This window comes from Elephas maximus, chromosome 22 (genome assembly GCF_024166365.1).
Source record: "Elephas maximus indicus isolate mEleMax1 chromosome 22, mEleMax1 primary haplotype, whole genome shotgun sequence".
Taxonomy (NCBI): domain Eukaryota; kingdom Metazoa; phylum Chordata; class Mammalia; order Proboscidea; family Elephantidae; genus Elephas; species Elephas maximus.
The window spans coordinates 81,498,821-81,510,869 of NC_064840.1; the positions used below are offsets into that span (position 1 = coordinate 81,498,821).

A 12,049-nucleotide genomic window follows, 5' to 3' on the forward strand; every position below is an offset into this window, starting at 1 on the left:
AGGTCTGCATGCTTATGAGGTACGTAAATCAAGCTAGTAAAGATGTCTCTCTCCGCCAGTACATTTTGTAGTTGATGATTTTAACTGTTAAATACTATATGAGAAACCGAAGTTCCTCACAGATTGTATTGCAGTTGGTGAAGAGGTAAAACAATGGAAATGATACGAAAAAGAATATAGATAACAAAGGGAGTCAGTGGGATTCAGGGTAGAATTCTCACCTTTGACTCCCAGCCCATGCGCCTCAGGTGCAGCCTCCACCTATCTGTCGGTAGAGCCTTGCATGTTGCTATGCTGCTATACAGGCTTCAGTGGTGTTTTCCAGACTAAGACTAGGACGAAATGGCTGACAGTCTCCTTTGGAAAATCAGTGAAAACCCTATAGATCTCAACAGTCTGCTCTCTTGTGCATGGGGTTTTTGTGAGTCGGGAGCTGGCTTGACAGCAGCTAACAGCAACAACATGGAGATAAAACTGAACAAAGTGCCATTTCCAAAAGAGCTGATGATGGCAGTAGTTTGAGAATGATCACAGCATATGTGGTGGTGGCAGGTTTGCAGCTTCTCTCCTGCTCTTTCCTCTTGTTTGGCAGGACTGAAGTTTGTAGGGCTATGGACCTCTTTTTTCCCCCCCTGTTCAGTTGCTTCCTTTCCTCAGGGGTCCTCTTAGCCCTGCTTCCTTCCAGGTGAACCATTGATTGATATTAGCGCAGCAGCAGCCCCTGGGCTTCAGTCATTCACAAATACCAAGCAGCCCTGCAGGAGCCTGGGCCGGGGCAGGGGGCAGCGTGGAGAACCCACTGGGCATGCGGCTGGGTTGATTGCTCCTTCTAACATGCTCCTCCGTTTTTCTTTTTCAATAGGGTAGTGATGGTGCTCGAAGATCCGCGCTCCTTGATAGTGACGAGCTCTTGGTGTACATCTACGATGATGTCAGAACATTATATGAAGTCTTCCAGAGGGGTATGCAGGTGTCAAGTAAGCGTTTTCCTTAATTTGTGACGAATGCTCCATGTTTTTCCTTAAGAAAAAATAGGAAATACGTAGTTTTCATTAAGAAAAGTAGGTTGCTCACGTCTGTCTTTCTCCACGCTTAACGTTTCCAGAGTGAGTCCCAAAGCATGTCAGACCATGTAAGTGTTCCCTGTGGAAAGGGGTTCTGCTCTCAGACATGTTTTCAGCATATTCTGTATTTGATTAGCTCATTATAAGCTCTGACATTTCCTGCAATAAAGAGACCCTGTTTAATTGGGCCTAGTCCAGCATTTTTCAAACTCACTTGACCATGAAACTCATAAGAACTGACATCCCAAGGAGGCAGCATTGCATCAGACACTGTTGGAAATGTTGGCTCATGGAATTACACTTAATTACTAATTGTGGCACAACTACCTGGCATCTGCCTTCCTTTCTACCCTCTCTGCTTGCAGGCCTCTCGGGAGTTGCACTCAACTTCCTGCAAAGCCGTGATGACCCTGCTTTTTCATGACCCCAAGCGTTTGTGTACTTTTGCCTCCTTCTTGCCATCCTCAGCCAGGGTAGTTGATGTATTCCTACTGATCTTTTAAAATTCATACCACATTTTACCTTTTCTTTAAAGTCTTTCTAGTCTGTCATTTCATCCCCACTTTCAAGTGAGGGATTTTACACCATTTCCCCCCCAGCATCTTACACCTACCTCTGTATCAGCACCTGCCCATATCGCTGTGTTTACCTGCTGTCTGCTGCACGAGCCTGTGCTGGAGAACAGGGCAGCGATCAGTTGTCACGTCTCTCCGCACCTGCACGGTGCCTGGCACACAATAGCTGCTCCACCGAGGTGTCCTCAGTGAAGGGAAAATACCCACCGCTCTCCTCCCTGCCCTTTTTTGTTTTAACCTCTTTCTTTTTGCTTGTACCAGGTTCCTCTCTATAAGTGGTATTTAGAATCCATGTTTTGTTATTTAAATCTTTTAGTGCTTGGCTTTTACTTTTGTCACTGCTAGCTAGATTGTGTTCACTTTAGAGTCAGGGACTCTGTGCCTTTGCTTTCTCTGTCCCTACAAGATGTCGCATAGTATGTGCCCTTGTTTTCCACTTGATGTTAGTAAAGTTGGGTTGCTTAGTTCAGTGTGTCTGCCCTGATAATCCTGATACCTAAAAACTGAAACCCTGGTGGCGTAGTGGTTAAGAGCTATAGCTGCTAACCAGAAAGCCAGCAGTTCGATTCCAGTAGACACTGCTTGGAAACCGTATGGGACGGTTCTACTTTGTCTTATAGGGTCGCTATGAGTCAGAGTCATGGGTTTGGTTTTGGGTGGACAAGTGTATATATTGAGGCAGATTTGTTAAGCTGTACTATACAGGGAAAGTAAACTTATGTGTTATTTGTGAACTTCTTCAAAGTCAGTGTCAGGGTTAGGGTTTATCTGTGGTAGTAAATATCCATGAGGTACAATAGCCTAACATGGCTACTTGAAGGGGTGTGTGTGTGTGTGTGTTCTTCACCACAGCCACAAAGCATATTGTTGGATGCTCTCATGACTTCCATTATATTCTGACTTTCCCACGATCTTAAAACAAGTTTTATAACTTTTTTGGGCCACTTTATCTCTACTTGGAAAATGATACTTCATATGTGAATGTTTCAGAGAAGTTGAAAAATAAGTTCAGTCTTCCTAATCTATACTGATTAGAGGGGGCTGCTTTGTAGGTCACTTTTTGTTTTTTCCCTTTTTCCAGAGCTTTTTATTCCAAGATTTCATTTTCTACTATAGGAGTAAGCTTTTACAGGCGAGCAAAAGCCAACACGCGAGTAACATGGTCAGAAGTTTGTTGAATGGTGGGAGAACCCAGCTGAGTTTTTAAACCATACCTAGGAAGCCATTTGTAAGGATTGAGTTCCCTCGTTATCAGTGGTTCTCTACCTTAGCCGCTCATGAGTGTTACTGGGGAATCTTTTTAAGAACACGAAGGCCTAGACCCCATCCGTGTCCAGTTACATCCGAATGTCTGTTAGTAGGGCCTAAGTATAGTGTTTTTAAGTTTCCCAAGTGAATCTAGGGGTTAATTACCACCATTTAGTGCAGGAGTCAGCAAACCTTTTCTGTGAAGAGCCAGATGGTAAATACTGTAGGGTTTGTGGGCCATACGATCTCTTACGACTACTCCACTGCAGCCTCAGGTGAACAGGTGAGTGTGGCTGTGTTCCAGTAAAACGGTATTTACAGAAACAGGTGGAAGCCTGGTTTAGCCCCTGGCTGTAGTTTGCCATCTCTGTTCTTGAGGAATAAAAGTGTATAATTGCATATGACTAGAGTATTTTTTTTCTTCTCTGTAAACAACATCTGATGGAATTTGTCATGTGCAGCCCTGTCTTTGTTACAGGCCCTGTAAATGGACCAGGGTCTGCAAATGAAGCCCGCCTGGCGCTGCCTTCTGTTTTTGTTGGAACTGCTGTAGAATTAGCAGAGAAGGCCGTGTGGGGAGAAGGGGGTTGGACAGGCCTGGTTCTCCCGGCTTCATAACTGGTTGTTGAATCTACACATACTTTACACTTCTCTAGGGCCTGACTGTGTCAGGGGGCCAGGCTGGCCAGGGCCCTAGATGGAACCATTCTCTGCTTTTCTTCCCACTTCCCCTAGCCCCCAGCTGGGTCAGATCACCTAACTAACACTCAGAGCTGGGGTCTGAAGCAGGAAGTGTTAGGCTCTCCAGACAGAAATGCAGATACCCTGGTCAGATGGGAGATGACCACACATCCCACGTCGGATTTCCCCATGGAAGGTGCTGTTTTGCAGGTTACGTTTTAATAGGGCAACACGGAGCTCAGGTTAAGGAACGTTCCCGTCTGTCGTCAACGCTGATCAGCTCAACGCAGCAGCCATTTTTTAGCTGGACAGAGCTTTCCCTTCAACAACCAGCCCCTCTGCCTGTGCTCAGAGTACAGAGTGAACGTCATTAGTTTGGGGTTAATCTGTAGAAAGACACTTGGAGAATTCCAAATAGAAATGGTTTGGGATTGTCGTTGTTACTGTGCTGCCAGTCCTTAAAACCAAAAACCGGTTGCCGTTCAGTTGGTTCCGACTGGTGGCGACCCCATGTGTGCAGAGGAGAACCGCTCCTTAGGGTTCTCAAGCCTGGGACCTTGCAGATGTACGTCACCAGGCCTTTCTCCTGAGGTGCCTTTGGTGGTTTTGAACCGCCAACCTTTCAGTTAGTAGTTGACTGCTTAACTGATGGTGCCACCCAGGGCCTCCATGTGCTAGTCCTCAGGGTGACTAAGTCTGTGACTTCTGTTTCTTCCTGCTGATTCAGGACCTAATTTGATTCAGGACACATCCTGGGAGAGTGCTGTTTCTTAACCTTTGCTTTCATAAATGCCCCCCACCCCCCCTCATTTTGCATCTTTTCTTGATTTTTGTTTCTCTGGAATCAAGGCTTCATCCATACAATTAGGATTCCAGGCAATTCTTGATACCTTTGATCATCAGAATTTGGGCACGTAAAAATTACATTTTCCTCTTTGAACTACAGCACCCTCTTAGGGTTTCCATGGCTGTAAGTCTCTACAGGAGACCACCACCTTTCTCCTTCGGAACCAATAGGGTGTTAAAGAGAAGTTCACAAACCGAGTGTCCAAGTTGTATTTGCCTTTTCTTCTCCCCCCCGCCCCAGCCCCCATTCTGCTGCCCTGTTTAAGAAACAAACAAGAAAACAAAGCATCAGATGAAAACCGGAGGGGGAGCATTTCCAGTCTGGACCTGTTTCTAATCTGAGGACCTGATTCTTTGGAGGAGGAGGTGGAATGCAAATTAAAACCTAGAATTATTTATACCTGTTAAACCTCATCTTTTGTTTTTTCATTGCTTTTTCTTTTTTAGATAATGGGCCTTGTTTGGGCTCCCGGAAACCAGACCAACCGTATGAATGGCTTTCGTACAAGGAGGTGAGTTTTCTGGCTTGTGTGGATTACTTGCAGGCTGTAGTGCTTGAACACCTTAGTTCTTAGAGCCTTAGAATGTTAGGTCTGGAAGGTTTCTAGAAAGTATATGTGCCGGACTAGCCTAGCTTTGGGATCAATGTGGAGCATCCAAATAGAGAGAAGCTTTACACAAAGATTTAGGAAGGACTAGCTGAGTGATTTAACCGATGGCTCAGAGCACTTTCTTTCAGAACTGACGTGGATACGCTGGAATTAGAATAGAATTGTAAGACAGAGTTCTAGACAGGTGCTTGAGGCCGATAACTTCTCGCAGACCCCCTGGGAGTAGGGTTACTCCTCTCCCCGGAGGGGTGCTGGAAAAGTCTAGAAGCTCAATCCAGAGTAACCCTCTCATGTTATAGAAGAAAAGGAAAACATGCCTCAGGAAGGGCTATGACTCAGCCAAGGTCACAGCCGGCCAGTGGCAGAACCAGGACCAGAAGCGAGGCCTGTGGCCGTCTTGTGGGCTTTTCCGGTTCGTCGTGCTAATGCTCAAAGCTGTCGATGACCACCTTGAAACTGGGGTGACATTTTAAAACCGGGGCAGCTCAGGGAACAGCATAGATGTCCAGAGGAGACACCTGTGTTGCTGTCTGTGTTGCTGTCTGAGTGCAGAGCTGGGTGTTTTTATTCTTGTCACTCTGTAGTCCCCAATGATTCACTGCTGTAGCGGTTTAAATAGGAGCTCGTGGATCACTGGTGGCACAGCAGGAAGATACTGGTTTTTATTTTTATTTTTATCACTATCCTAACAAATCTGCTTGCCTCTGCTTTCCCCAGTCCAAGCGGGACCCTGAGGACACGCAGAAGCAGCGGCCAGGGTCAGCCTGGCTGCCCTTTGTTCCCAGCCAGCCGTCCAGGAGACGGCTTTCTGCCCCTAGTCCCCTGCTTCTCCTGGCTCTAGGAGCAGGTAACCCTGGGGCATTCATGACTATGAATTAACTCCCTCCTTTCAGGTTTTGTGTGAAAGATGTTCTTAGTACTTGGTGTATTGGGGGTGGAGTGTCCACTGGAAGCCACAGAGTCCCATGTGTGGAAGAGCACCTCTTGGTCCCACTCCTCATCGGGGGGAAAAACAGCACAGTTGCTGTGTAGTTGACTCTTGACTCACGGTGACCCGTGTGTGTCCGAGCAGAACTGGGCCTCCAGAGTTTTCAGTTTTTCGGAAGTAGATCACTAGGTCTTTCTTCTTGGGCATCCCTGAGTAGGCTCGCCCAGCACACAACTGTTGGCGGTCAGCAAAATACAGAAGGCCTCGTTTTGTGTAGTGTTTAATCTCTTTCAAGAGAGTGACAAGGTGAAGTAGCATATCATAACCTTGCCTGTGGAAGGAGCAATGAACTGTATCTCAGGTGACCAGAGGGATTTATTTTGCCTTTTTTTGACCAGAGCTAAATAGCTGATTCCCATCCCTAGAGTTTCCAAGATCCCTCATTTTCAAAAATGGTATGAAAACAGTTCCTATGGAAAACGTCGGGCATAGATCATTGCGTGATGACCCTGAGGCCTCACAGGCTACTGGTGCTTTCTGGATCACCTCTGTTACGTTTGTTGGCTGGGAGAGGGAAGACACGTCCGTTTCAAATTGCATTTTCAAGGCAGATTGAAACCTTTGGCGTTTCTATGTATCAAACCTGCAGTGGGGGTTGGTAAAGACATAAAACTGGACTTAACTGAAGGCAGCTTAGGACTCGTACATTCAAGTCATTTTCTTCACTGCCCAATACAGGGAGTCTCCAACTTAGGACGTATTTGAGTTACCATGGACTGCGCTTAACGACCGTCTTTTTTTGTGTGTGTGCATCTTATTGGTGGTAATGGAGCCCCGGTGGCATAGTGGTTAAGAGGTAGGACTGCTTAACCAAAAGGTCGGCAGTTCGAATCCACCAGCTGCTCCTTGGAAACCTATGGGGCGGCCCTACTCTCTCCTGTAGGGCCACTGTGAGTCGGAATCAACTCGAAGGCAGTGGGCTTGGTTTGGTTTATTGTTAGTAATATGTACTACATACAGTGTTGCAGCGTGTGGTTTGCTGATGTTATCATTCTCAAATGCAGTGTTTCCAACCCCCAAAGACAAATAAAAATTGGATTTTTAAAGCTAGTGATAATGAAAGGCAATAATAATGAAAACTAAAAAAAAAAAGAGGGATTTGACTTTTGTCAGAACCGACTTATGATGGAGGAGCCGTCAGATTGGAACCCCTTCGTAAGTCGGGGACTACCTGTAATTCTGACCTTTTTAGGGGCTATAAACCCTTGAGGGAAGGCATGAACCCTTTTTCTGTATACGTAAATGTGTGCATATTACCCTAATAAGCTTTGCAGACAATTGCAGGTAGTTCACAAGTTATGATTCCTTAAGCGTAAGCAAGAGTTGTGAAATAGCTCGTGGAATCTGAAGGTGATGAGCATGTTAATGCTATTCTTGCCACCACCTCACCAGTGCCGGTTGTGGTTGCTCCAGGTGGGGCTTGGGTTGGTGCTGTGTGCCGGACCAACAGGATTCCAGGACAGGCATGGGTGTGGCTTTGTGTCCTGTGGGTGTGGGCATGTATGTACCCTTGATAATTCACCAACTGCGAATAAGAAAAGAACTCATTTAAGACTTTTAACAAATTATACTTTATTTGGGATGGGTGTGTGGAAAGGATAGGGGCGGGTATATTGCTCTAATTTTTGTGTATCTACCTATTTTTGCTTAGTTGAGATAGTGATAGTATACATTTTTATACTTATTTTACATAATATCTTTACAGATGGTCTGCTAAATTAGATGTGGTCTTCGTAATTGTAATATTTATTAGGTATGTAGCATTTTCTGAGAGATTTACTATCATTTACTGAACTATCCAGCCATTGGTCTCTTTTTTCCTCATAGTTTTACAGTTGTAGATGGTTTTGAAACATATATTTTTTGTACATAGGGCTTTTTAAAACCTGCTGTCCTAAGATTGAATTATTTTCTAAGAAACCATTCTCAAGAATGGAATTGTGGAACCTAACGATGGCAGCTTGTTCTTATTTCTTTAAGGTCTCTCAAAAAACTTGCTTTTTTTGTGTTTATACCAAATGACATGTTTTGGCTGCTTTGCTGCTCTTTTTAAATACCAAAATGAAAAAAAAAGTTTTCCGTTCCTGTTTTATAATTTAAAAAAAACTGAAATAAAAAAAAGAAGTATGTAAGAAACCCTGACATAAACAGCCGTGGCCTACAGTTGTTGGAATGAAATTGCTTTGCAGAAGGAAGCCTGTGGTCAGTTCTTAATAGTGAATTCTGGTGCACAAAACCCTATTTTGTAAAACAAAAAATTGTAAATAAAGTCGTACCCGCATGTTCCTTCCGGCTGTCTCTGTGCGGCACCACTTGCAAGCTGAAATACTGGACTCATCCGTCAGTCAGCAGGAAGCTTTGTTACTCAAGATGGGGCCTGAACTGCTACTGATTTTTTTTTCCTCCCTGTTTTAGGTTGCAGAATTGTCAGAATGTGTGGGCTCGGCGCTTATCCAGAAGGGCTTCAGGGCCTCCCCAGATCAGTTCATTGGCATCTTTGCTCAAAACAGACCTGAGGTACAAACCCTTAGGCACCTACTGTATGAGGCTTTGATAGTTCTCAGATACAAACCTTAAAGGAAATAAGAGTGAGGAGGCAGAAGCAATGTCAGGAACGAGGGCGTCTTCTCATCAAACAGCATTGTGTCCATATGGGACTGAAGCATAGAGTAGGGTGTGGAGTGGCAGGAAAAGAGGCAGAAAACAGAGGTAAGAGCCAGGCCATGGCTTCCTCGTGTGCCCTTACTAATACTAAGCTGGGACCTGACCACAATGTTGGAAGCTTGAAAACCGCTTCAGGAAAAAAAAGAAAAAAACTATTCAGGCCAAGGAAGTGAGTGTGCTCCTGCCCACGGCAGCCGTGCGTTCATTTATGCTGTGTGTTAGGGTTCGGCAGAAGATTTCATTTGAGAAGTACAGCCAGAGGTAATGGGGTGCACTGAGGAATTAAAAGAGTGATCTCACCAGATTCACCTTTTAGGAACATCAGTCGCTATGTGACTGATGAATTTAGAGGCAGGGTGAACAGTTACTATATCCCTTCTTGCCTTCGTCATTTTTCAGGGGATATTTTACCAAAAAGGTTTTTCCGCTTAGGCAAGTATGTGCCCACCTTCTCCTGTTTCCAGGCCATATGCAAACTGCTCCCAGATTTAGGTCTCTCAAACTCTACAGCCGTTGTTTTGTCTGAAAAGATTCAGTGGCTGCACACTGCCTGATGACCAGAGCCAGATGCCTCCATGACCACAGTCTTCCTCCGGCCTACCTCTCCAGGCTCATCTCTCCCTGCGTCCCACCTGGAACTATCCATGTCAGCCCAATCATAGTACTCCCTGACCTTCCTTCCTCTGTTGGAACGGAGTAGTCCCCCACTGTTGGAGTCTTCTTACCTTTCTTTCCGAAGAGAAGTTCAAATCCTGCTTCTCTTGCAATGGGCAGGCTCAGTTGCCTCCTCCACGAAGCCTTCTGCATCCACCTTGGCCCTTAATGGGCTGTCCCATCTGAGTCAGTCACTGTCTGTATGATGATTTTTTTCATATATTTGCCTCTATTCTTCAGGCAACTTGCAATCTCTTTTTAAGAAGGGCACAAGGGTTTTGTTCTCATTATGAATCCCTCATGGTGCCTGCTGTGTAGTAGTAGTTACAGAAATGTTTATTTCACAATATCAAATGTTTTCACATTGAATCTTTCTAGATTATTGTTCTCCTTGGAGTGATTATATTGTAACATCTTGTTTTCTCCCCCTGACCTTTACTGTTTAGTGGGTGATTATTGAACAGGGATGCTTTGCTTATTCCATGGTGGTGGTTCCACTTTATGAAACCCTTGGATCAGAAGCGATCACATACATAGTCAACAAAGGTACGTCTGTGATCTTGGGTTGGACATAAGCCTAGTTCTTGGATAGATTCAGTGGCTTTATATTTGCTTGTATTTGATCTGACAGGGCTTTTTTATTTAAGTGAACATCTACCATTTTATTCAAAGAATGTAGTAATTAAAATAATCTTATACCGGATATTATAGAGTCAAGCTTTCAGGATCCCAGAACTTTATTCCTCCCTGAATTTCTTCTTTTACAGCTGAACTCTCTCTGGTTTTTGTTGACAAGGTAGAGAAGGCCAAACACTTATTAGATGGTGTAGAGAATAAGTTAATACCAGGCCTTAAAATCATAGTTCTCATGGACTCCTACGGCAGTGATCTGGTGGAACTCGGCAGCAAGTGTGGGGTGGAAATCATCAGCATGAAGGCATTGCAGGTGAGTCGTTCTGCCCAGCTTGTGTCTCTGAAGGGCCTCCTTGAGGGCTTCTTGGCTCAGATGTGATATCCAGTGAGGCCATGCAATCCCAACTCTGGCTGGTAGTCGTAGCAACTCATAGAAGATGTAGAGTAGAACTTTCTATCTCATTATTGGAAAAGCAGATTCCACATGCATGCCCGTGTGCCAATCAATATAGCACATCCGAGAGAAAACACTCATAAAGTGAGTTGCAGCGCTCACATATTTATTCTAGAGAACTGTAAAAATGGCGTGGGGATAGCGTCTCACCTCCTCTAACTTCACAAGGGGGAAGGAGAATCAAGATTAACAGCCCAAGGCTGATGATGCCTGAGAGGTGAAAGTCAGACATGGCTTCAAGTTTTTACCAATTCTGACATCAACCGTCCCCCTCCCATGGCACTCTCTACTTCTGTACGGAGTTTGAAAATTCGTTGCAATGGTCATACAAAACTCACAGACCATACTCACAACTATGGGGGGTTTTATTAGGGAAGTAACAGGTTGCCATTCAGGTTCAGGGACAGAACTAAGGGTGCAGTTCTTCAATCGGGACAGCCTCCTCCCAGCTGTGCCCGCAGGCCTCTCATTGGCCCCTAGGCCTCTGCCCTGCTTAGGCAAGTGTTAGAGAGCTCTTCTAGCTGTGCTGCTGAGTGCCTAGAGGCACCCCACTCTGGCAGTAAGCCTCACCTGAAGACACTCAGCTCTAGGTCCATGGGATCGGCAAACTTAGCTCCACCAAGCGTCCGAAGGCACCCTGCTCCTCCAGCAATCCTCCTGTCAGAAAGTGCTCAGCTTTCTTGCTGTGTCGGCTGGGAGGCCCGCTGCACCGTCTCCTCTGCCGTTTCTGTGCTGCAGTGTTAGAGCTCTGTCAGTCTTCTGGTTCCAGGAGCTTCTCAGCTCAGGGATCCTGGGTCCAAAGGACACGCTCTGCTCCTGGCTCTTCTTCCTTGGTGGCAGTGAGATCCTCCTCTGTTGCCCCTGGGATGGCTCACTGTAAGCCCAGTGGGATGGCAAAACTGACCAGTCCCTTCATTTCGGTTCCATAGACCTTATTTTCACGGCCCCACCCTACATGAGTGCCGTGAAGTTTAATTGCATTGTCAGCCAGCTGTCCAGTCCTCTTGGTGGGCCACAGTCACATTATTTGTATGGTCCTGCCCAATGGGTGGGAGTTACAGGGCCGTGGTGGGAAAGGCCATATAAAAGCAATCCATCGTACCACAAGCGCTGACCAGTCCTGCTGATAAACGCAGGAAATGTGAACTTGGTGGAAGTTCAAGTGTATGTGTCGCCTTAGACTTCAGTGTCTCCCACTCCCTCATTTGTCTTTAGAACAGAGCCAGCTATAGAGATCTGCCTCGTTATTCTTTCCCACATTGCTTTTGGTAGAGTCCTGGTGGACTTCCAACGTAGATGTTTGATTTTATTGTTTTTATTTTCAATTTCTGAAGATTCACATTAATCACAACTTTAAAGGCAGCCAATCTAGGGAAATGAGTCTGGTCCGTATTTAAATAGGTTGCTTGTGTCAGATCATATAAGAAGTTGATGCCCCAGTCGAACTTGGGTTGGAGTTCAATCCAAGGAAGCTGTCAAGGGGAGGATCTTTTTTTGTATACATTATAGGGAATCAAAGGGCAAATAGAGTATGTGTTTTCATATAGCAAGCCAATCTCTTTCTGAAATCGTTCAGTAAATAGAGCTTTAAAATGTATTTTTAGTTTTCCTCCTTCTACAAAGATTTGAGG

At 45.2% G+C, this 12,049-nt stretch overlaps 2 protein-coding genes across 8 annotated transcripts in view; both read left to right on the forward strand.

Annotated features, from left to right (window-relative positions):
* LOC126065971 (long-chain-fatty-acid--CoA ligase 1-like) overlaps positions 1-12,049 on the forward strand; it is a 348,612-nt gene that overhangs the window by 31,250 nt on the left and 305,313 nt on the right. The gene's annotated exons all lie outside the window — the stretch shown is intronic.
* Positions 1-12,049, forward strand: part of LOC126065975 (long-chain-fatty-acid--CoA ligase 1-like) — a 63,879-nt gene that overhangs the window by 31,250 nt on the left and 20,580 nt on the right. For all 5 annotated transcript variants that reach the window (XR_007514972.1, XM_049866675.1, XM_049866674.1 and 2 more), the window contains exons 3-7: positions 863-977; positions 4,862-4,926; positions 8,429-8,530; positions 9,778-9,877; positions 10,099-10,277. Coding sequence is in view for 4 of the 5 variants with exons in the window: in XM_049866675.1 (XP_049722632.1) it covers positions 863-977; positions 4,862-4,926; positions 8,429-8,530; positions 9,778-9,877; positions 10,099-10,277 (561 nt within the window). In the remaining variant the exon portion in view is untranslated. The remainder of the gene's footprint in view (positions 1-862; positions 978-4,861; positions 4,927-8,428; positions 8,531-9,777; positions 9,878-10,098; positions 10,278-12,049) is intronic.